Here is a 23,164-nt window from a genome sequence, read left to right on the forward strand (position 1 = left end):
GCTCAAAGACAGTAACTAATTACCCTGGGTTAATAGTGATAATAGCTGTAGTTGATTTTACTGCCTGTTCATCATAGAAAACAGAAGAGGATAAGTACTGTGTAATGGGAAAAAAATTCCCCACATCCTTTTTTAAACTTCTGCTTCCAGTCATTTGTGTTAACAATATTTTTCAACAGGAAAAGCTCTCAAAAGACATTGATTACCTTATTGGTAAGGAGAGCCAGGTGAAGAGTCAAATTTCTGAACTAAACTTGTTAATGAAAGAAACAGAGGTAAGTGATAAACATTTATTTTTATTTTCATTTATTCACCTAAAACTTCACTTATTCTTTCATAATATCTGTGGGTACTCTATGGCTAGGAGTACAAATCTGCATTAGATTTTACCCGTCTTTCTGGGATTAGGGCAACAAATGTAAAAATAAATTATAATGTGGTATGACCAGTGCTGTGATATAGTGATTAAATGATCCTAGAGCACAGAGGAAAGAATAACTCTATGCAGCAGTTAAGAAAAGCATCAAAACTAGTAACAAGGGAAATGATAGCTTTTACAGTTATCTTTATTTAAAAATATTAGCTGATTGCCTTTGAAAAATACGTGACTAGGACCAAGCTTATTTAAAATTTCAGATATTCCTAAGTATATACCCTACATATGTTCACCAAAGACGTGTTAGAATGTTCATAGCGATATTATTTGTAATAGCCACAAACTGGCAAGGGCCCAAATGCTCAACAGTGGAGTATAAATAGCAATGAGAAAGAACAAAGTATATAATTAGATGCAACAATGTAGATAAATCTTGCAATAATGTTGAAAGAATGATGACAAGCACAAGGGAATACATACAATGTGATTCCATTTATAAAAAGTACCAAAAAAGGTAGAACTGTTTGTTGTGCATTTAGAATTCAGGATAGTGGTGTTAAAGAGAGGAAGGTTAGTGCCTGGAAGGGTTATGAAGGTGGCTTCTAGAGCACTGGTAATGTTCTTTCATCTGATTTGAATGTTGGTTATATGGGAATGTTTGGAAAGATTGATAGATCTTTACACTTATATGTACGTTTTACTGCATGTATACTACAATAAAAAGTTAGAAAAAATGACAGAATTTAAAAATACAGTAAAGAAAGATAGGACTGGGTTACTTTAAAATTCCAAATATTCTTCACTGCCTTTGACATGTGCCTGTTTCTCCATTTGAAACAAATTTAAGAGCCATTACTCACGATCACTTTAAAAGTTGTTGTTAAATATAAAAATATTCAGGCTAGTATGAGGGTGAGTATGCTGTAACTCTTCTTTTTATTGTTAAAAATACACGTTGCAAAACATACACTAATTCAACAATTTCTGCGTGTACAATATAATGACATCAATTACATTCTTCAAATTATGCAGGTGTTCTCACCCTCCTTTTTTGGTTTGTTGCTCCCCTGTTGACATAAACTTATCTTCCCCTGAGCTTCCTATCTAACCTTCAAGTAGCTGTTAACAGTTTGATCCCATATAGTAAAGTTTTTTAAAGAGCAGAAAGCTCACAGCGGACATTCTTTACTAGTTAAGCTAGACTGTTGTTTGGTTTAAAGAAGACTTCAAGGGGGTATTTTTGGTTTATGGCTTCAGAGTTAAAGATGATCTCAGGGCAGTAGATTCAGGAGGACTGTTCTTCTTGATTAAAAAAAAAAAAATCTTTTCTAAAATAGAATGAAATTATTGAGCGATTATGTGAATTAGTACCGTATTACAAGCATCACCTTAGTTTTTAGTATTCTTTTTCTGATTTTCACTGATTGCACTCACCACCCTAAGTTGTTTTTCCATGTAATTTAAAGTGGGGTTTTGTTTTTCATATTTTTGTCTGATTAACAAATCCTCTGGGTTTGGCATAATCTCTGGACATACAGCAAATTATCACCTATATAACAGGTTGTTCAGGCATGGTATTTTAGGTCATTTTCATTTTAGGCCATAGGTCATTTTAAGTTTTTCTTTAAACTGTTGATTTTCTCAGTCATATTGCCCTTTACTTTCTGAAATAAAGGAAAACTGAGTGCCTGTTTTTGAGGAATTTGGGCATCAGGCATTCATTTAGACACTGATCCCTTGGGATCCTGGAGAAATTATTTAACTTCTTTTTGCACCTTTGATCTAAGATGCATGTGTAGTAGGCTTATTGGTAAGAATCTTTTCTACACTAGAGAATTTGTCTTTATTCTTGGCTCTTACTCAGTGATTTTGACACTATCTTATGTATAATTTTACTTAGCTGAAAAATATCTCCTTTTTACCTGTGTATAATATTTCTGGTTTAATGTTTTGATATGTCATTGAAATACTATCAAAATACCACCACCCTTTACTTCCCTCTCACTCCCACCCCTCTTGCCCCTCCCCTCCCTTCTTTTTTAATTTGGCGTTTGGGCTTAGGAAACTGAAGAGAATCCAGAAAAATTTCCTTTTGTTATAAATGTTGGCCATAAGCCATTTGAAAATGCACAGTGCACTTCAACTATGTATTTTCAGCTTTTTAGAATGTTCTTGAAGACTTTTCTGTTGGCTGTTGCCTAAGAGTCTGTTATGATAATTGCCTATGAGTGCTGTTAGTCTTGTTTTCAAAATCAAGTGGGTCTCTGATTTTTTGGGCGTTCGAAATGTTTGCTAAGCACCACAGATAGGGTCGTTGTATGACAGAGAAACAGCTACATGCGCAGTGATTAACGTTTATGGATAGGATGTGATATTGTAGCATGCATTTTTTGTAAATAATGCTTTTAATTTTCACAAAACCCTGAAGTGAATAGGTTCTCTTATCCCCAGCTTTGAAAAGAGAAAAACTCAGGCATATAGAATTAAGTAATTTGCATAAGGTCACACAGCTGAGTCAGGATTTAATTATGTAACCATGAGAGGACAACATTTTCGTATCGTAGTAAATGATGCCATTTTTTTTTTGTGTTTCATGGTTGTGGTTTAGCTTTAAAAAAAAAATTGGATTAGGATGGGAAAATGCCAGAAAAATGTCCTGAATTAGAAAGGACTTCAAGACTCTGGAATTGTGTTTTCTTGTATCCACTTGACCGCACTGGGTTTGGTTTTGGTTTTGGTGGTTGTCTCTGGTTAAATCGGTTAATTTCTTCTTCAAATTCCTTTATGTATAATTTGAAGTTTTTTTTTATTCAGTTGAATAAATTGTTTATTGCTGGACTTTGGAGGTGAAAAGCTTAAGGAAAGTACAGTATTTTAAAATTACAAAGTAAGCTAAAAAAAAAAAAGCTAACAGGTCCCAAAATTCCTTGCTAAGTATAACCATTAACCCATTGCTAAGTATATTTGATACCAAATTATTACTCTGAAAATTCCAGAGAATCAGGTTTTTTTTTTTTTTGACAATGAGTTTGTTTTGTTGAGTTTTGATTTTTGGCATCATGTAGACTAAGTATAATTATGTAGAATTTTGTGAAAAGACATTTGGTTTCGCAGATGAGGTAATGTTTTGTTCTTGTTCCTTTATACTAGTGTAATGGAGAGAGGGCTAAAGAAGAAGCAATTACACGCTTTGAAAAGCTCTTTGAAATTCTGGAAGAGAGGAAATCATCTGTTTTGAAAGCAATTGATGCTTCTAAGAAACTAAGATTAGACAAATTTCAGACTCAAGTGGAAGAGTATCAGGGGCTTCTAGAAAACAATGGGCTTGTGGGATATGCTCAAGAGGTGCTTAAAGAGACAGATCAGTCTTGCTTTGTTCAGACAGCAAAACAACTCCACCTCAGGTATTTCCTTTTACTTTTAACTTTAAAAATTTTTTTAGCAATGTCTTTAAATGCTGCTATACATTTCAACTTTAGCTCTGAATTGTTCAGGATGCTGTATTATGTGAAGTATGTCTTCACTCTTAACTTGAATGTTGAATGAACTGTTATTTTTTGGTTAATCACACTGCACGTATTTAGTCTGGTTTGCCTTAAAACAATCATTTTTATATAAAATATCTGTCTGTAGAATACAGAAAGCTACAGAATCTTTGAAGAGCTTTAGACCTGCAGCTCAGACTTCTTTTGAAGATTATGTTGTTAATACATCTAAACAAACAGAACTTCTTGGAGAATTGTCCTTTTTCTCTAATGGTAAGTCTCTTATACTAAATTCACACTGTATAAAAAAAACACAGATTCCCTTCAGTTTGACATTACAACAGCATCTCTGTTGCCCATTCTGTCATCCCAAAATCATATTCAATTTGTTTTTACAGCTGTGTTTAATGCCCCAAAACTATAGTCTCTTGGTTTGCATTTCTTCAGACATTGCATAAATGGCATCATGTTGTATATGTCCTTATTGAAAATTGCTTTTTTTTTCAAAAATTAAGTTTAAAATACATACTTGTTGTTATATGAAGTTCTAGTTTTCCTATGGAGAGACAGTTTTTATTTTTTCTCTATATAAGCAATGCTGCATTGAACATCTTTGTCATTGTGTCTTTGTGCGCATGTATATGAGTTTCTCTAGGGCAGAAACCTAAAAATGGAATCTTAAGCTAAAACTGATTGTAGGATGTTTGTATTTTGTTACTTGCTAGTGGCAGGGCTTCCTGTCTTCTCACCTGATTCATCGCCCTTGGATTTCTCTTCCAGTGATAGTGAATAGTCACAATCCTTAGAAAGATGCAGTTATAGTCTAATTATTATATAGGCATAGATGTATAGATTTGTACATTCACTCAAAAGAATTTATCTTGTTTTTTGTAACTTAAAAATTCTGAAGAATTTTTGTGACACCTTTCTTTTTTCAAATCTATACCTGAATCTACTTTCAAATATATACTGACCTTGTTTATTATGACTACCTTGTTTTACCACGTGGATATTTGATACTCTTTCAAATACTGATTCTACTTTACATACTATATTCCCTGTTTTTAAAATGTATGTTTGAATCACTTTTTCAAATATGTGTTTGTTTATTTGTGAGTACATGTGGGGAAAGGTGAGGTTAATGGTAGAAGATCTTGGGTTATGCCCATGTATGATAAAGAACCGGTAAAACTGATGAACAAGAATAGAAATGAAACAGTTACCTAGTTTGTAGCTGGTGGATGTCCGTCTCATTTTTTCCTACTTGGAATATATTTTTTTGTAAGCTATGTTTCAAAGGAAGAAAAGAAGGGGCATTGGGTAGGATATTTTCTGTAACTTGCTTTTTTTTTTTTTACTTTAAAATTGATGACTTTCCAGATTTACTATGGCTGCATAACATTCAGTTGTAAAAATGCACCGTAAAGAGACACATTTATACATTGCTTATACGGTTACTCCTCCTCATTTGTGTATTCTGTATTTGTGAATTTGCCTACTTGGTAAAATTTACTTGTAACCCCCAAATCAGTACATGCGTTTTTGTAGTCAGTCACGGACTTGTAGGTGCATTCACAGAGTGGTGAAAAATTTGAGTTGCCTAACAGGCATGCCTGGTTCAGTATTCAGTAATTCAGTGTTAGTGGGGACTGTATAAAACATAACTACCGTGAATAATGGAAATTGACTTTATGTAACAGTGGGATACCTTTCTCTGTGATTTGATATAAATGTGTGTGTATGTGTAACTTCTACCTGTGTAGTTTTTTTATTGTTCATACCATATGACCCAAGCAGGTAAGCTTATTGGTATTTATTCTGTGGGAAGGATTGTGGATGTATACAAAGGTTTAGTGAGAATATTTTAATTACTGTAAGTTAGTGAAAAATTGGAAATGTGTTCCCAAAAATAGACAGTTAAATGTTGATACATCCATATAGTAGAATACCACTGAGGGAAAAACTGGCAGACTCAATTAAAAAATTTCATAGTGATTATCTTTTAGTTTCTTAATTTTTTTATGCATTATGTATTTTTCCTGCATAAAATATGTATGATGTTTATACTAGGAAAAATTTATTTAAATTGCTTTGCAACTTTTCAGAAGAAAATATGAAAGGAAATTATGTAATGCTTCTTTGAGAATTTGTTTGATATACTCCCCAAAACTTAGGTGTTTAAAAATTTATTAAAATAATTGTTTATGTTTATAGGCGGATGCAGATGAAAATTTCAAGTCCAGTTTGTTATTCAGTAGGTGAAAAGTGAAGGTGTATAGTTAAAATTTTTAATTTATACTGCTTCAGAATTAATGGTTATAATACTTAGAACTATAATTGAGTCTTAATTTTTGTCTTATTTCTCATTTGTCTTTCTCTTTTTTGTTGTAAACACAAATGTACCTTTTTAATCCCTCTTTTATTGTTTATCCTTTTTCTTACACATAGCTTATAATTTAGAAAATTCTTAGATAGTTTAGAAATCATTAAGTATGTCAATACATTCTTTTTGTTGAGGAAAAAATAGAGTTTGAAATATCAGTATTTTAACTTTGCTTTCTGTTTCATGATTCTTTCAGGCATAGATGTGCCAGAGATCAATGAGGAACAGAGCAAAGTTTATAACAATGCTTTGATAAATTGGCACCAACCAGGAAAGAATGATAAAGCTGATAGCTATGTTCTTGAATATCGGAAGATTAACAGAGATGAAGAAATGTTGTCATGGAATGAGATAGAAGTGTGTGGCACTAGTAAAGTAGTTGAGGACCTAGATAGCAATTCTCTTTATGTCTTCAGAGTGAGAGCATATAAGGGTTCAATCTGTAGTCCTTGCAGCAGAGAACTGATCCTTCATACTCCTCCTGCTCCAGGTATTGTGAATGTTGGGGATAAAAAAACATAGAGTTAGAAGAGACCTTGATAAAATCATCAACATTGCCGTGTAGACCTACATTGAAACTAACACTTATTATTAAAAGACTAGAAAAGGAGATTCCACACCCAGTTAGAATTTAGAAATGAACTGAATCATACTTGAATTTCACCAAGTAGGCTGAGGAGAGGATTGGATTTTGACTGACATCAGATATAGAAGAACATGAACAGAAGAAATTTGAGTGAGCAGGGCTATTAATTTGGTGTTAAAATAGCATGAATGCTACCTTAAAAGTTTTAAATATTAAATAGTATGTTTCTATATTTTTTGGTCAATTTATAGACATCTCTATCGTTACTGAGTGGAAACCCCAGGTTCTTGCTTGGCATGATTGTATTGGCCAATAAATGAGAGACCAAGGTGGGAGAACAGGAAAGGCACTTTTATTTCGTTGTACAAGGAAAGGAGTCAGAGCTGCTGCTGCCAAGACTGCTCGCCAAGGGCGGGCGGGCCAGTTACTTTTAAAGGGGTTTACAAGTAGGGAGTTCATACAGATTACATGTCAGCAACATTCTTAATCATACTATGCAGGCACAATTGGGTTTACATAAAAGCAGAATCCAAATGCAAGGCTGGGGGGTAGAAAGCCAAGCAAAGAAAATAGGATTTTTAATACAGTACTGTGGGGGCTGTCTTACTATCATATTTGAATCTAGATGGATATTTAAAATGTAAAAATTATAATAGCCTGAAATATGATTTTGGTTTAATCTAATTCTGACTTGCCTGCATTTTCTAACTTGGTGATTCTAGCACATGGAGATGGAAGGCATATCTTAGAACCACGTGGATAGCTTTTTCTCCATCCTAAAGCATTACCTCCTTCTCTCTTCCCAATTAAAAACCAGTGATTTGAGTGGTACTTGTAGAGTGCCTGTAGACTTTTATAGAATGAGAATGATTCATAGATTAGTTGATGCTCACTGTAGTCTCTCCGTGGACGAGGGACATTTAGAATCAAAGTTGTGCTCGTTCTAGTTAGCAGGAAAATATCTTGCCCTGTTGGCCACTACCTTAGAGATTGCTTGGATTCCTTGGACTGCATTGCTCTGTCCATGTTTAGTGGCTTTTGTACCCGTATTTTCTGCAATCTTCCCTTTTTGTTTAAGATAGAGAAGCAGTGTATCCTCTACTATTTATTTTTGATGCATAGGGTGGCTTTAAAGAAATAGAATACAAATAAGCAAAGTTGGCTAAAATTATTTTTCTTGGATTTTAATAACATCCAAACAGAAATTTTAGAATAGATTTGCGAGTATTTTATGGTTTATACTGTTTCTGCTTTTTTCTCTGTCCGAAAGTGGAAGAAAAAGAAACCTGGAAGTAGCTACTGTTTTCAGTAACATAGCAGAGGGGGAAGGAGGAAAGGAAATGTTAGCAGTGTCTTCCTTTTCTCTGAATAGCCATAATGATGAGGTGGCCAGATAAATTTATTATGCAAACTGGGAAGATTTTTGTTAAGCTAAAGAAGCACAAATAACTCAGAATGACAGGCTTTACCAGGAAGAATGGTCAGCCTGCATATGCGGGATGGTTTTAGGTTGCTACTAGCTAATTTTATGCTTAATGGATCAAGCTGATAGAGATTTTTAAGGGTAGTAGTATCTCTGTCCTACAGATGAGGAAATTAAAGTTAGGTCAAATTCCAGTTAAGTTCTTGAACAGGGATTGAAACCCAGGTCTCTGAACCCAAAGTCCTTCCTTTTTTTTTTTTTTTCTTCTTTTTTTGCACTGTATCATGTTTCTCATGTCTGGCGTGTTGATTGATAAAATACCTTATTAAAATAGCTAAAGTTTTCCAGATTTATAACAATTGGAATAGATATTTAAATATATATATATAAATGTACAGCTTTGAGAAAATGTGCAACTATTTTAGGAACAAATTTGAGAGTGTAAAATATCTAGGGTGTGTTTGCTCTATTTCAAGGAATTGTGTTCAGAAATGTTCTCATACATCGAAAATATTTTCCTGGGCTTTTGAGATTGCTGAAACTTTTCAGATATAGAAAATTTACTGAAATCAAACGCCCATGGCCCTCGAGTCGATTTCGACTCATAGTGACCCTGTAGGACAGAATAGAACTGCCCATAGGGTTTCTAAGAGAGTGGCTGGTGGATTTGAACTGCTGCCCTGTTGGTTAGCAGCCATTGCTCTTAACTACAGCGCCAGGGTTACTTCTAAATTGGGGTTTGAGTTTGTGATAGGTTTCTACAATATGTCCTTTTCTTATTTTTTCAGTAATTTCTACTTTTAAAAAACTATCAAATTTAACCTTAAATTGTAGAAATACTCATAAATAATGTTCAGACTAATTTTAAACTCTATTTAAAGTTTTCAGTTTTCTCTTTGATGAAAAATGTGGCTATAATAATGAACACCTCTTGCTGAACTTGAAGAGAGACCGTGTAGAGAGCAGGGCAGGATTTAATCTTCTGCTTACTGCGGAACGCATCCAAGTGGGCTATTACACAAGCCTAGACTACATCATTGGAGATGTCGGAATTACAAAAGGGAAACATTTTTGGGCCTTCCGTGTGGAACCATATTCATACCTGGTAAAAGTGGGAGTTGCTTCCAGTGATAAGCTACAAGAGTGGCTCCGCTCTCCCCGGGATGCAGTTAGTCCAAGGTAGATTATTTTATTACTCTAGAACTTGGTAATTATATTAAAAGTAAATGTCCTTGTTTGGCAAAGTAAGTCTGAAAATACTTACATTTATAGCATATAATTCTTAGATTCATATGTTTTGGCTATACTTGTATAGCTGGCTAATAAAGAGTTAGGTAGTCTTATATCTGCAGATGGAATGAGAGTTAGTAGTTAATTTCTGATTCCATGATGAATTAAGTCTGTTTTGGATACCTCTTAATTATGATAGCTTTGCAGCTTTAAATTTTGAAAGTCTTTCATATCAGTTAACCTAAATTACGTGATAAAGATTACTCACATATAAAGTGCCTCTAATTGTCATATTTCAAATTTGATGATATTAAATCATTCTTTTATTATGGGACACCCAAACCCACCCAGTGCCGTTGAGTCGATTCCGACTTATAGCGACCCTATGGGACAGAGTAGAAATGCCGCACAGAGTTTCCAAGGAGCACCAGGCAGATTCAAACTGCCAACCATTTAGTTAGCAGCCGTAGCACTTAGCCACACAGTTTCTTTAAACTGTCCCATCAGTAATTTCAAAACTGGGTAATGGCTGACATGTTTCTACATCTAGGAATCCCAGTTTCTTAAGAGAGTGGACATTTAGGTGGGTTAAGGTGAGCTGGTCAAGATGAACAGCTTCTGACCACTTAATGTGAATATTCCAAGTAGCAATCTGAATTATAAGAAATAATTTTTGCACAAAGAATTTTATATAACAATGAAAATTGGAACAGGGATATGGCTAATTAAGCAAAGTGGCACATCCCCTTTTTAGAATATTAGTATTAATACTGTTCTAAAAGTCCATAACATGAGAAATAAAAGTTCATAACATGAGAAATAGAAGTGAAAAACCTGATTAAAATCATTGATGCAGTAATACGATCACAAATGTAAGGAACATGTATAAAAAATATCTACCGGCAACTAAAATGTCTATAATGGAAAAAATAAGTTATAATGTTTGTTTATATCATAGTACAATATAGAAATCCCAACTAGGAAATAGCGTTTTTAAGGAACAGAGTGAAACACGCTTGTTTCACTAGCATTTTTTGCAGTGCCCATTCCCTTTCCTTCGTCTGCTCATTCCTTGTCTTTGTATTTTCTTAAGATACAATTGTGTCTGATAAATATTTAATCTTTGGTAAGCCCCTTCACTTTTCTCCCTGGCTTTTTGGTTTTTTAATAAACCAAAGTTACTAATGATTTTTGAAATTGTATCCTGTGCATGTATCTAGGCAAAAGTGGCTGGTATGTTATGACAGAGCAGTTGGGGCTGAGCCTGTAGTATAATTCTAAATGGCACCGTGTAGTCTTTGTTTTTAATTGATTACATTTTAATAGAAAATTTCTGAAGTAAAAATTATTATAACTTTAAACTGATATATGTTGCAAAAATGTTTTAAAGATACTTGAAGGTTTATGGATGATAATACAGATATGATTCTACTCTCTTTATGTATTGCATTTTAGATATGAGCAAGACAGTGGGCATGACAGTGGAAGTGAAGATGCCTGTTTTGATTCTTCACAACCTTTTACATTAGTTACTATAGGCATGAAGAAAGTTTTTATACCCAAGTCACCTACTTCCTCTAATGATCCTGAAAATAGAGTCTTTCCCATGCCAACAAGTATAGGAATTTTCCTTGACTATGATAAAGGTAAAGTGGGTTTCTACGACATGGATCACATGAAATGCCTTTATGAGCGCCAAGTGGACTGTTCGAATACAATGTACCCAGCATTTGCATTAATGGGCAGTGGAGGAATTCAACTTGAAGAACCCATCACAGCAAAGTATCTGGAATACCAAGAGGAAATGTAGTGTAAACATCTGATGAAACTTAGGATGAGAATTGTGAGCAAAACAATGCCTTGGTGTTAACCTGTGTAACTAAGTACATATCATCTAAGTATTCTGTCACCATGCTTGTGTATGATTTTTCTTAAAACACAAAACCTAAATAGCCTTGCCTCTTCCATGTCGTCGTTCTGCCTTTCACAAAGGATGGGAATGTAGACACCCTTTCTTAGTTATCTCTGAATGGTTAACTTTGCAACTGGATTGTCTCTCTTTTTTTAGGAACAGGAAATCTAATTTATTTATGTCGGAGGGTGTTGCTGATACTTACAGTCCTTTTTTTTCGGGGGAGGGATACAAAAGTATTTATTATGCTGCTTTTGTGTTTAGTTTTTCATTTTTATATCATGTTTTTGTCCTCAGAAGATATTTTAAAAATGCCTTACGGATAGATATTAGCACTAAAAATTGCGTCTTGTGTTTGTTTTTAGTAGGAAAACAGAGTTATAGATAGATAAGAAAAGGGCCATAAAAATGGTTGTATGTTTAAATGGAAAATAATGTATTTTAATGTGTGTAACTCACTACCTAGCAGGTGCTAAGAGTAGATTACCTGGAAAATGAATACTGCTTGTTTTCTTGAGACCACAAACTGTATTGACATTTTAAAGAGTTCCTTTAGCTGTAATGCTCATTACTGGCATGTGTAATAAACATGGTTTCTTTCAGGAAATACAATTAAAATTCTTAGCTAAGAGATGAAAGTTTTCCCTTTTTTTTTTTAAGAAAAATTTATCTTCATTCTTAGTTACTGTATGAAAATATTGAGCTTATATCAAAGAATTATTTTTCAGAAATATTAGTGAAAATGCACTGATATTGAAATCATATTTGCTCTTTTTCCTCTTGTGTCTTTTGATTCTCACTTTTTGGCACAAGTATTGTCAGGTTGTCTTGGTTTATGTTTACATCTTTGAAAAAGTTCATGATATATTTTAGTAGCAGTAAATATAAAATATGAAGTAACTAATTGTTCAGTTGTATGGCATTTTCTGTCTCTCACTGATTGGTAATAAGCATTTGTAGTGTAAGCAAGAAAAATACAACTTTAGCTGTTTAGGAAATAACAAAAATCATAATGACATCCTTTTAAAACTTAAAAAGTTCTTTTAATTTCAAGAGCTGTATTTTATCTAAATCTTATGTTCATTTTTGAAAGATTTTCTTAGGTGGTTTTTATTTAAAGTGCTAATTTTCTGGAAGTTAATATGTTGAAATACTAGACTGTTATCCATTTTCTTAGCAGTAATCGTTAGTGGAATTCTTTTGGCATATTTTAATAGAGTAACCAAAAGTCTTATACCTGAGTTTTTTGTTTTTGTTTTGCTTTGTTGTTGTTTTTTAATAGGAAACTTTTTTCAGGTTGACTTAGGTTTTTTTTTCCTTCAACAAGAGTGGAGAATTAGTGTTTAGTAGTCCTGTTATTTTCACATCTATGAATAGCACTTTATGAAATAGGCTGAACTAAGCAAATATGCAGTGTTACGTGGATCGTTGTGCAATAAAGCTGCTAAAGTCATGTGTGTGGTAAAGTTTGATACTCTCAAGTTTTGTGTAAATACATATCATGTAGACATTTTAAAATATAAAGCTTTAACAGGAATAGGAAAGCCGTTTAAAACATGTATACTTGTATATAAATTGTTCACCTGGATTTATTTTAAATAAAAAGGAAAATGGAATCGAGTGTAATTATTCAAATCTGCATTACAGAAATTCTCAGCATGTTAGTAATCTGTTTACTTGGGAAATAGAAACAAATTATTCATGAAAAGATTTTTAGCTGAATATATTACTTAGAGCTAAAGTTTTATATAAAATTATTTTGTACATTTATTTTTTAGCCTTAATTCTCGTTGAAGTGGTCATCCACCAAAAAAGATCCCAAACCTGTTTTTGCTGAGTCGATTCCAGCTCATAGCAACCCCATAGCAAACTGCCAATCTTTTGGTTAGCAGCCATAGTTCTTAACCACTGCATCACCAGGAAGTGGTCATTAGAAAAGCTTAGCATGAAACTAATTTATTTCAGTTGCTTAATTGACCAGTTGTCTGTTTCCTTCCTTTTTAAAAAAAAAATGTTTTATTATAGCAGTGTACATACAACATATACAATATTTCATCAGCTTCTACATATACACTTCGGTGACATTGATTACATACTTCAAGTTGTACGACCATTCTCGCTATTTCCAAATTATCTCACCACCATTAACGTATGTTCAATACATTCTAAGCAAAAAAGTCAAATTCCCCCTTCCCTTCTGCTCCTAAAACCAGAAACCAAACTCATTGTCCTCAAGTTGAGTCTGACTTGTAGTGACCTTATAGGAGAGGGTAGAATTGCCCCATAGCATTTCCAAAGAGCGGCTGGTGAACTTGAACTGCTAACATTTTGGTTAGCAGCCAAGCTCTTTATCACTGCGTCACTGGGGCTCCCCCTGACCCTGGTAACCACTAATTATGATTTCTATATAATTGCTTATTTCTTATAAGTTGTACAGTATTTGTCCTCTTTTGTGTCTGCCTTATTTAACTCAGCATAATGTCGTTTAAGTTCCTCCATGTGTGGCATGCATCAGAACTTCATTCCTCTTTATGGCTAAGTGATATTCTATCGTTTATACATTCTTCAATTGATGGACATTTCAGTTGTTTCCACTTTTTGGCTGTTGTAAATAGTGCAGCAGTGAACACTGGTGTACATATGTCTGTTTGCACTGTTGCCTTCAGGTTTTCTGCATATATGCCTAAGAGTAGAATTGCTGGGTCGTGTGGTAGTTCTATGTTCAACTTTTTGAGGAACCTCCAAACTTTCCCACAATGGCTATACCAGTTGATAATCCCACCAGCAGTGAATGAGGATTCCTGTTTCTCAACAACCTTGCCAATATTTAGTATTTTCTGTTTTTTTGATCATTGCCATTCTAAAAAGGATGAAATGGGATCTCATTGTGGCTTTGATTTACATCTCCCTAAATGACAGAAATCCTGGTGGCACAGTGGGTAAGTGCTACGGCTGCTAACCAAAAGATTGGCAGTTCAAATCCACCAGGCGCTCCTTGGAAATCCTATGAGGCGGTTCTACTCTGCCCTATGGGGTCGCTGTAAGTCGGAATCGACTCAACGGCAACGGGTTTGGTTTGGGTTTTTTGGTAATGACTGATGACTTTCAGCATTTTTTCCTGTGCTTTTGGTCATTTAAGGAGCCCTGGTGGCATAGTAAACCCTGATGGCATAGTGGTTAAGAGCTACGGCTGCTAACCAAAAGGTCGGCAGTCCAAATCCACCAGGTGCTCTTTGGAAACTCTATGGGGCAGTTCTGCTCTGTCCTGTAGGGTTCTTAAGAGCTGGAATCGACTTGATGGTAACACATTTTTGGTTTTGGTTGGTGGCGTAGCAGTTAAGTGCTTGGCTGCTAACTGAAAGGTTGGTTGTTTGGGCTGACCAGCCTCCCCGCAGTAGAAAGATGTGGCAGACTGCTTTCATAAGGATTTACAGCATTGGAAACGCTATGGGGCAGTTCTACTCTGCCCTGTAGGGTTACTATGAGTTGGAATTGACTTGAAGGCAACGAGTATTGGTTGGCCATTTGAATATCCTCCTTGGTGAAATGACTGTTAAGTCCTTCACCCATTTTTTGATTCAGTTGTCTTTTTGTTAAGTTGTAGAAATATTTTACGAAATTTGGATATTAGATCTCTATCAGATATATGGTTTTCAAGATTTTTCTCCTACTCTGTAGGCTATCTTTTCACTTTTTTGATAAAGTCTTTTGATGAACAGAAGTATTTAGTTTTTGTGAGGTCCCGTTTATATGTTTTTGCTGCTCACGCTTTTATTGTTGTATCAGATCTAATGTTTCTGAACCATATTAAATTAGATTTTGACCAGTTGGAGTGTTACCATTAGTTCACATTCATGCTCTTTAAGTTATGGGGCATTGGTAATTGTGATCAGTTGTGGGTCACGATGAATTGTTAAAGACACTTGAGATGTCTTAATTTTTAAAAAAATCAATAAGGGTAGATTTAAGGTTATTCCTGTGATACTGTATAATAACTTCTCGTATTTTCAGTTGTTTTTTGAGTAATGGAGAGTCAGCTATCTCCTTCTGAAGACTGAAGACCATCTGAGCCTGCTAAGTCTTTTGCCGTAGCCCATAATCCGATTAGATCATAGAAGTGTGTCCTTCCCATGTGGGAATATAATCAATCATATATTGATATGGAAAAAATTGAGAACTATATTATAGGCAGGGAAACCCTGGTGGTATAGTGGTTAAGAGCTATGGCTACTAGCAAAAAGGTCGGGAGTTTGAATCCACCAGGTGGTCCTCGGAAACTGTAGGGGGCAGTTGTACTCTGACCTGAAGGGTCAGTGTGAGTCGGAATCGACTCAATGACAATGAGTTTTGTTTGGGTTTTTATTATAGGCAGATTTTCATTCACTTTAAAGGAGTTTTACCTGCTTATTTATGGGAAAGATAACTGTGAGTGAATTGGATTTTTTTCTTGGGACTCTTGCTTAAAAAGTTTTTTTTTTTTTTAAGGAATTGTTTTCTCACATTTGATTTGGAGCTGTTTCATTCATTTCTAGCTTAAATATTCTAGCTTATTCATTCTAGCTTAAATAAGGCCATAATGTTCTGAAATATCAAAACATAAAAATAAAAGGAACTGTAGTGAAGAGAAAAATTTTAGAACACCTGCTGTCTATGAGGCATTATGGACAGGCTAGCTAGCTTCCTGGTCTCATGGAGCTTCTAACAAGGAGAGAGAATAAAAATAGGGAAGGGGACTAGAGAATGCTTGAAATGTGTAATGCAGAGCAATGAATTGCCTAAATTCATAAGGAACAAGAATAAGGATCAATGTAAAGCTGATTCCTATGAGGTTTTCAGATATAATTCCACTCTCCAACTTCTTCACCATTTCTGACACCAGCCGTTCTCTCTCCCCTCACAGCACTTTTCTCCTTTTCTGCTGGGTTCGATAGCTGGTTGCAATGGCCTCATAGAACTCACAGACCATACTAAAAGTTATGGGGCTTATTAGGGAGGTAGCAGGTTGCAGGAGCCCTGGTGGTGCAGTAGTTAAGAGCTTGGCTGCTAACCAAAAGGTCGGCAGTTCAAATTTGCCAGCCACTCCTTGGAAACCCTTTGGGACAGTTCTCTGTCCTATAGGGTTGCTCTGAGTTGGAATCTACTTGATGGCAATGGCTTTGATTTGGTTTTAACAGGCTGCAACTTGGGATCAGGATCAACTTGGAAGCAATAGGAACAAGTAGGGATCAAGATCAGGAAGCACGTAGGCAAGGTCTGGCAGGCTCGCCTGAAGTGGAGAGCATATCCCCCCCTTCAGTGTAGGACAGCTTCCAACCAGGGTGGCTTTCTCAGCTGCTACCTGATGTTGGGCCTCTGACATCAGGCCTCTCTGCTGCTAACCATCCCAGCCGTCATGGCCAGTGTAGCAGCCAGCTCAGCTGTCTTAGCTGCTCTTGCCATAAGGCCTCTCTGCTGTCAGCCTCCCTGCCGTCAGCATCTCTGATGGTTAACTGACCCAGCTTATAGCCAGGGTAGCATCCTGCTCAGCCATGGAGGCCCTCTCAGCCATCTTGCTCTGGTGCCAGGCACTTTCTGGGTCTCTTGCAATCTTCAGTGTTACAGCCCTTGACCCGTATTACAGCTCTTTTAGGAGGTTCCCTTCACAGGAACCTTGGGTCCAAACTGCTCTGCTTCAGGCTCTTCTTGGTCTTGAGGTTCCCTCCTCCCCTCTAAACCTCTGTGAGGTTGGCTGCTTGTATAAGCAAACTCCTTGTCAATTTTAAGGTGTGGACCTCCCAGCAGAATTGATCATTCCTCTCAGTGGACTGCAAGCTACTCAATCCTATTGGGTGGTTTTACACACTACCTTTCCAACTAGTAAACTGCCTAATTCTTACAAGGTGAGTAAAATAGACCAATCACAGGGCAGACCATGGCTCAACTGGCCATATTTGGCTGAATTACAAACCAAGGGCCAGAAAGGCCATATATAAGAGAAACCTCCTGCACTGCAAAGTGTGAGCTAACATTAGATTTGGTGACCAGAGAAGCCTGTCTGAGGAGGATGATAAAAGTTTGAGACCTGGTTGTTAAGAAGGAACTACCCATGCAGAGATCTAAGCGAAGAGCACTCCAGGTAGAGTGAACAAGAAATGAAAAAAGGCTTTGAGGTGATGAACTGGTCTGGCTTTGGCAAGAAGTATAATTCACCGTGATGGTTCAGATGAAAAGAAATTCATCGAAGAGTTACTTAGAGATATGGGCAACCCTAAAGGAACAGCACTCAAAGACTAGCAGCAGCCCAAAGTTACTGCTAGAGCTAGAAGGATAAGGTGAGGAAACTGTTCCTAGTTCTAAGTGAGAGCAAGGACACTGTAGAAGGGTTGCCTGCCTGGAGCTTGTCATCATCATGGGAGGCAGCTGTTGCCAGAGATAGGGTGCCAAGATAGGGGGAGAGTAGAAAAGACATACTCTCCACCTGATCGCCTGTCGGTGCTGCTTATTGGCTAACATAGCCTGAGTAGGGGTCATCATCCTGGGGCAGAGAAGGGAAAGAATGGCTATTGTGGTGCTTTTGGAGCTGGAATAAATGGTGAATAACTGGCACAGGTGGGAAGGAGTAGGGTATATTTGAAGGAAAGAAGGGAGGCCATTGGCTATTCTGACTGCTTCAGTAAAGCTATTTATAATATTCTGAAATCTAAAAACACAGAAATAAAAGGAACTGTAGTGAAGACTTAGAAAGCAATGTGCTTCCCTTTCAGCCTTCTGGTACTTCTCTTCCCTGTTGACCATTCCACGCTGAGATCAGCTATCAGATTAATGCCATTCTCTCTAGAATGCAAGCTCCACGAGGGCTGGATTTTGACCCAGTTTTTTCACTGCCGGATCCCAGCACCTTGACTCTCTCTTGGTTTTCAGCTCTGTGGGTCACCCTGCCTTTGTGGTACACAGGTACCTGCAGTTTCTGAGCCTGTCTGAGGTGAGTCAGCTTGCTTCTCATGGGTTTCTCCTGCAAGCTTTTAGATTTAACCTTTCCTCACTAAGTCGTTTGCCATTCTTCCATCTGCTTGTTCTTCATTGTAATTTGGGGTTATAGATGGCTCCTAGTTGCATTGGAATTTGCTTTTCAGTTTCTTGTTCATGTTGTCTTGGGGGTAGTTTTCAAGACGAAGGAGGCGAATAGGACTTTTGCAATCTTGAAACTGGAAAAAGTATTATCTTTGGAATGATGACTTTAGCTGGAAGGTAGGACATTTAATATTTATTCACTGGATCTATAATTAGTATCTTTTCCAGATCTTCAATTTATAACACCCTAGGAACTAGCTCCTTGACTCTCCAAAAGAAAAAAATGAGGTTTTTTGTTTTTTCTTTAAGTGATGGAGCTATAGTGTAGGGTGTAGGTATGCCTTATATTTGGCAGAAGATATTGGAAAATCATTTATGAATTTAAGTATATTTGGTGAGTGCATTCAATATTTGATAAAGTCTACTGAGTTTTAAAGTACAGTGTATCACCTTAATTTGTTTTCCTGAATTGGATTTTTTTTTTTATACTCTAGATCATACCCCTCCGCCCCCATTTTTTTTTTTTAAGCAAAGCACATCTGTAATATATGGAAATATTTGTAGTCCAGATATTTTTCTGTTCCATAGCTTTGACATGTATGTGAGTGTTTAAATTACTTCTTGGAGCATAGCTAATATGCCTTGAAATTGTTGGGTGATAGGAATCTAAAAATATTTTTATAAAGTACTGGTACTTGTAGTATATGTCTAGAGGTTGATCCAACTGTACTTTATGGGTTTTGGGTAAAGAAGGGGCTCTAACAGCAAGTAATTTTGGGATAAGTAAAGTTAGATATTTGTTTTATTTTTGACTACAGTAATTTTTACAGAATTTAGTGCCAACTTGAATCTCCCAGCGCATTCTATGGAACACATTGTGGAAATAATGGTAGTGCTCAGCACAGATATTTGGAGTCTCTAAGTGGTTTGGATTGAAATCCAATGTTTGTCTAGCTGTGTGATCTTAGGTTAATAACCTCAGAGCTTCATCTTATCTGTGAAGTAGTTCTAGTGATACCTAATTCACTGGTAAATTAGTACTTAGCATGGTGTTGAGTACACAGGTAGGTACATTATTGAGAATATAGGTAAATCAAGTACTCAGTATGTGGTGGGTACCCATATACATTCTGCTTTTCAATAGCATTTATGAACCCTATAAGGTATCTTTTACAAAAATGAGAAAACATTTGAATAGAAAAATGTGCTGGGGGAACCATAAGTATTGTATTCATTTGCTATTATTTGCTTATAATGCCCAAAACCAAATTGGAGAGGTATATGATTAGTTGAGATACAATTCAGCTAGTCAAACAAACAAAAACCCAGTTCTCTGTAAGACCAAGATAATATGGTCCAGATGTGTTTCTTTGTTATTATATAACTCTGAGCAAGAGCTCATAAAACACAAAAGAAAAGGACTCACTTGTGACTTAAGTAGTCTGTTTCAGGTATCGGATGTCTCAGATAAACTTAGTTTATGGTAGATTTTTCTGATGGCTCCTAGAACCTACTGATAAAAACAAACTACACCCGTTGCCGCCGAGTTGATCCCGACTCACAGCAACCCTATAGGACAGAGTAGAACAACCCCATAGTTTCCAAGGAGTGTTTGGTGGATTTGAACTGCCAACCTTTTGGTTAGCAGCCAAGATCTTAACCACCATGCCGCTAGGGTTCCAGAACCTACTGATAAAAAAAAAAAAAGATAGTCTTGCTAATTAAAGACCAGCGTGTACTTATAGAGCAGTGTTTCTCAAATGTTAATATGCATGTGAATCACCTGGGAGTCTTGTCAAAAGGTGATTCTGATTCAGTAGGTCTGGAGTGGGGCTTGAGAGTCTGCATTTCTAACAAGCTTCAGGTGAAGGCAGTGCTACTGATCCACAGATCACAGTTTGAGTAGCAGGGCTTTTAGATATACAGAACTAGTCCTGTACCTGTGAGGTTGGTGACATAAATGGTTTGACAAAGGTTCTGGTAGCAAAAAGTCATCTTCATGGACCATTTTCAGGTTTAGATGATCAATTCTAAAATGGATGGAGTGATTAGATTCCAATTAGGGATAGATAATTTCCATTATCTACAAAGTGTAGATGAAGTATTCTACAGTTACTAATAGGGATGTATGTACTTTGTGACAGTGCCCCCAAATCCAAATTTATTACTGCCTTAGTCTGTAATAGCATCCTTCATCTTTTTTCTTTAAAATATAAGTTGCTTAAGAAAGGATTTTAATGTAATGTGTGGAGAGACTTCATTTGAGTCTCATTTGAGAACATTTCACTAACTCCCCCAAAGATTTGTTACTTCACCAATTTTAATTCAGCTAAGAGCCAGAATAACTTCTCTCCAGAATTCTTGGATAACAGCCATCAAGCTGGTTCCAGCTTATCCACAACTCATTTGTATGTAGTTTGAGAGTTAAAATTACTTTATACTTTTAAAGGTTATTTATGAAACTAGAAAGATTTCTATTCTATATTAGCCTTCTCCATATCTCAGCATTCCATTTACGTATAGTTTGATTTAGGGACTTGAGAGAAAAAGGGAACATCGATTTAAAAGAAATAATCACTTTGACTGTGGTCCAAGGTGTTTGATGATAGAGATAAAATAAGGTTCAATCATTTAAATCAATTATGCCAACTCCTAAATTAATCTTGGAATGTAATTGATCCACCTAGGCTTAATTTATGGACTTTCATTAAAGTTTTAGATTATGATGACCCATGAATTTGACCCCTTTTTTCAAATGGTCCATTTCTCTAAGAATATTTCTAAGTCTTTCCAATCTAAAGATCCTGTGAATAGGACATTAGACAACCTTTGGCATCCAGATGTCTTGGCTCTAGACATCAAACTTCCATTAGAAGAGATGGATGCAGTGAAGGCAGAGTAACTCAGATTGGAGGATTGTCACTTGTTCTTATGGATTGAATTGTGTCCCCCTAAAATATGTGTCAACTTGGCTAGGCCATGATTCCCAGTATTGTGTGATTATCTGCCATTTTGTCATCTGATGTGATTTTTCTATGTGTTGTAAATCTTACCTCTATGAGTTCATGAGGGAGGACTCAATCTACAAGATTACATTGTGTCTTGAGTCCATCTCTTTTGAGATATGAAAGAGAGAAGCCAGCAGAGAGACAGGGCGACTTCATACCACCAAGAAAGCCATGCCGGAAGCAGAGTGCATCCTTTGGAGCTGGGGTTCCTAGGCTGAGAAGCGCCTAGACGAGGGGAAGATTGATGACAAGGACCTTCACCCAGAGCGAACAGAGAAAGCCTTGCCCTAGAGCCGGCACCCTGAGTTTGGACTTCCAGCTTCCTAAACTGTGAGAATAAACTTCTGTTTGTTAAAGCCATCCACTTGTGGTATTTCTCTGATAACTAAGACACATGTACTGTTAAAATATTAACTCAAATTGGCCTGATAATCCTGGACTCTCTTACTAAAAGATCAGATTGCAAATATGAGGAAATCAGTTATGTAAAGATTAAGTCTCTTATAAATAGATGAGTCCCCCACGTGTCTGTCAGTTTGTCATACTGTGGGGGCTTGCGTGTTGCTGTGATGCTGGAAGCTGTGCCACCAGTATTCAGATACCAGCAGGGTCACCCATGGAGGACTGGTTTCAGCTGAGCTTCCAGACTAAGACAGACTAGGAAGAAGAACCCGGCAGTCTACTTCTGAAAAACATTAGCCAGTGAAAACCTTATGAATAGCAGCGGAACATTGTCTGATATAGTGCTGGAAGATAAGCCCCCCAGATTGGAAGGCACTCAAAAGATGACTGGGAAGAGCTGCCTCCTCAAAGTAGAGTTGACCTTAATGACGTGGATGGAGTAAAGCTTTCGGGACCTTCATTTGCTGATGTGGCACGACTCAAAATGAGAAGAAATAGCTGCAAACATCCATTAACAGAACCTGGAACATACGAAGTATGAATCTAGGAAAATTGGAAATTGTCAAAAATGAAATGGAATGCATAAACATCGATATCCTAGGCGTTAGTGAGCTGAAATGGACTGGTATTGGCCATTTTGAATTGGACAATCATATAGTCTGCTATGCTGGGAATGAGAACTCGAAGAGGAGTGGTGTTGCATTCATCGTCAAAAGGAACATTTCAAGATCTATCCTGAAGTACAATGCTGTCAGTGATAGGATAATATCCATACACCTACAAGGAAGACCAGTTAATACGACTGTTATTCAAATTTACGCACCAAACTCTAGGGCCAAAGATGAAGAAATAGAAGATTTTTATCAGCTGCTGCAGTCTGAAATTGATCAAACATGCAATTAAGATGCATTGATAATTACTGGTGATTTTAATGTGAAAGCTGGAAACAAAGAAGAAGGACCAGTAGTTGGAAAATACAGCCTTGGTGATAGAAACAATGCCGGATATTGAATGATAGAATTTTGCAAGATGAACGACTTCTTCATTGCAAATACTTTCTTTCACCAACATAAACAGCGACTATACACATGGACCTCGCCAGATGGAACACACAGAAATCAAATTGACTACATCTGTGGAAAGAGACGATGGAAAAGCTCAATATCAGTCAGAACAAGGCCAGGGGCCGACTACGGAACAGACCATCAATTGCTCATACGCAAGTTCAAGCTGAAACTGAAGAAAATCAGAGCAAGTCCAGGAGAGCCAAAATATGACCTTGAGTATATCCCACCTGAATTTAGAGACC

General features: G+C 36.4%; 1 protein-coding gene across 2 annotated transcripts in view; it reads left to right on the plus strand.

Moving 5' to 3' along the window:
• TRIM36 (tripartite motif containing 36) overlaps positions 1–13,002 on the plus strand; it is a 53,463-nt gene extending 40,461 nt beyond the window's left edge. For both annotated transcript variants that reach the window (XM_049873641.1, XM_049873642.1), the window contains 6 exons: positions 180–275; positions 3,527–3,780; positions 4,010–4,134; positions 6,441–6,734; positions 9,135–9,432; positions 10,939–13,002. In XM_049873641.1, the coding sequence (XP_049729598.1) occupies positions 180–275; positions 3,527–3,780; positions 4,010–4,134; positions 6,441–6,734; positions 9,135–9,432; positions 10,939–11,293 (1,422 nt within the window). In that variant the 3' untranslated portion in view covers positions 11,294–13,002. The remainder of the gene's footprint in view (positions 1–179; positions 276–3,526; positions 3,781–4,009; positions 4,135–6,440; positions 6,735–9,134; positions 9,433–10,938) is intronic.
• Positions 13,003–23,164: the final 10,162 nt, after the last annotated feature.

Source organism: Elephas maximus, chromosome 2, assembly GCF_024166365.1.
Source record: "Elephas maximus indicus isolate mEleMax1 chromosome 2, mEleMax1 primary haplotype, whole genome shotgun sequence".
Lineage (NCBI taxonomy): Eukaryota > Metazoa > Chordata > Mammalia > Proboscidea > Elephantidae > Elephas > Elephas maximus.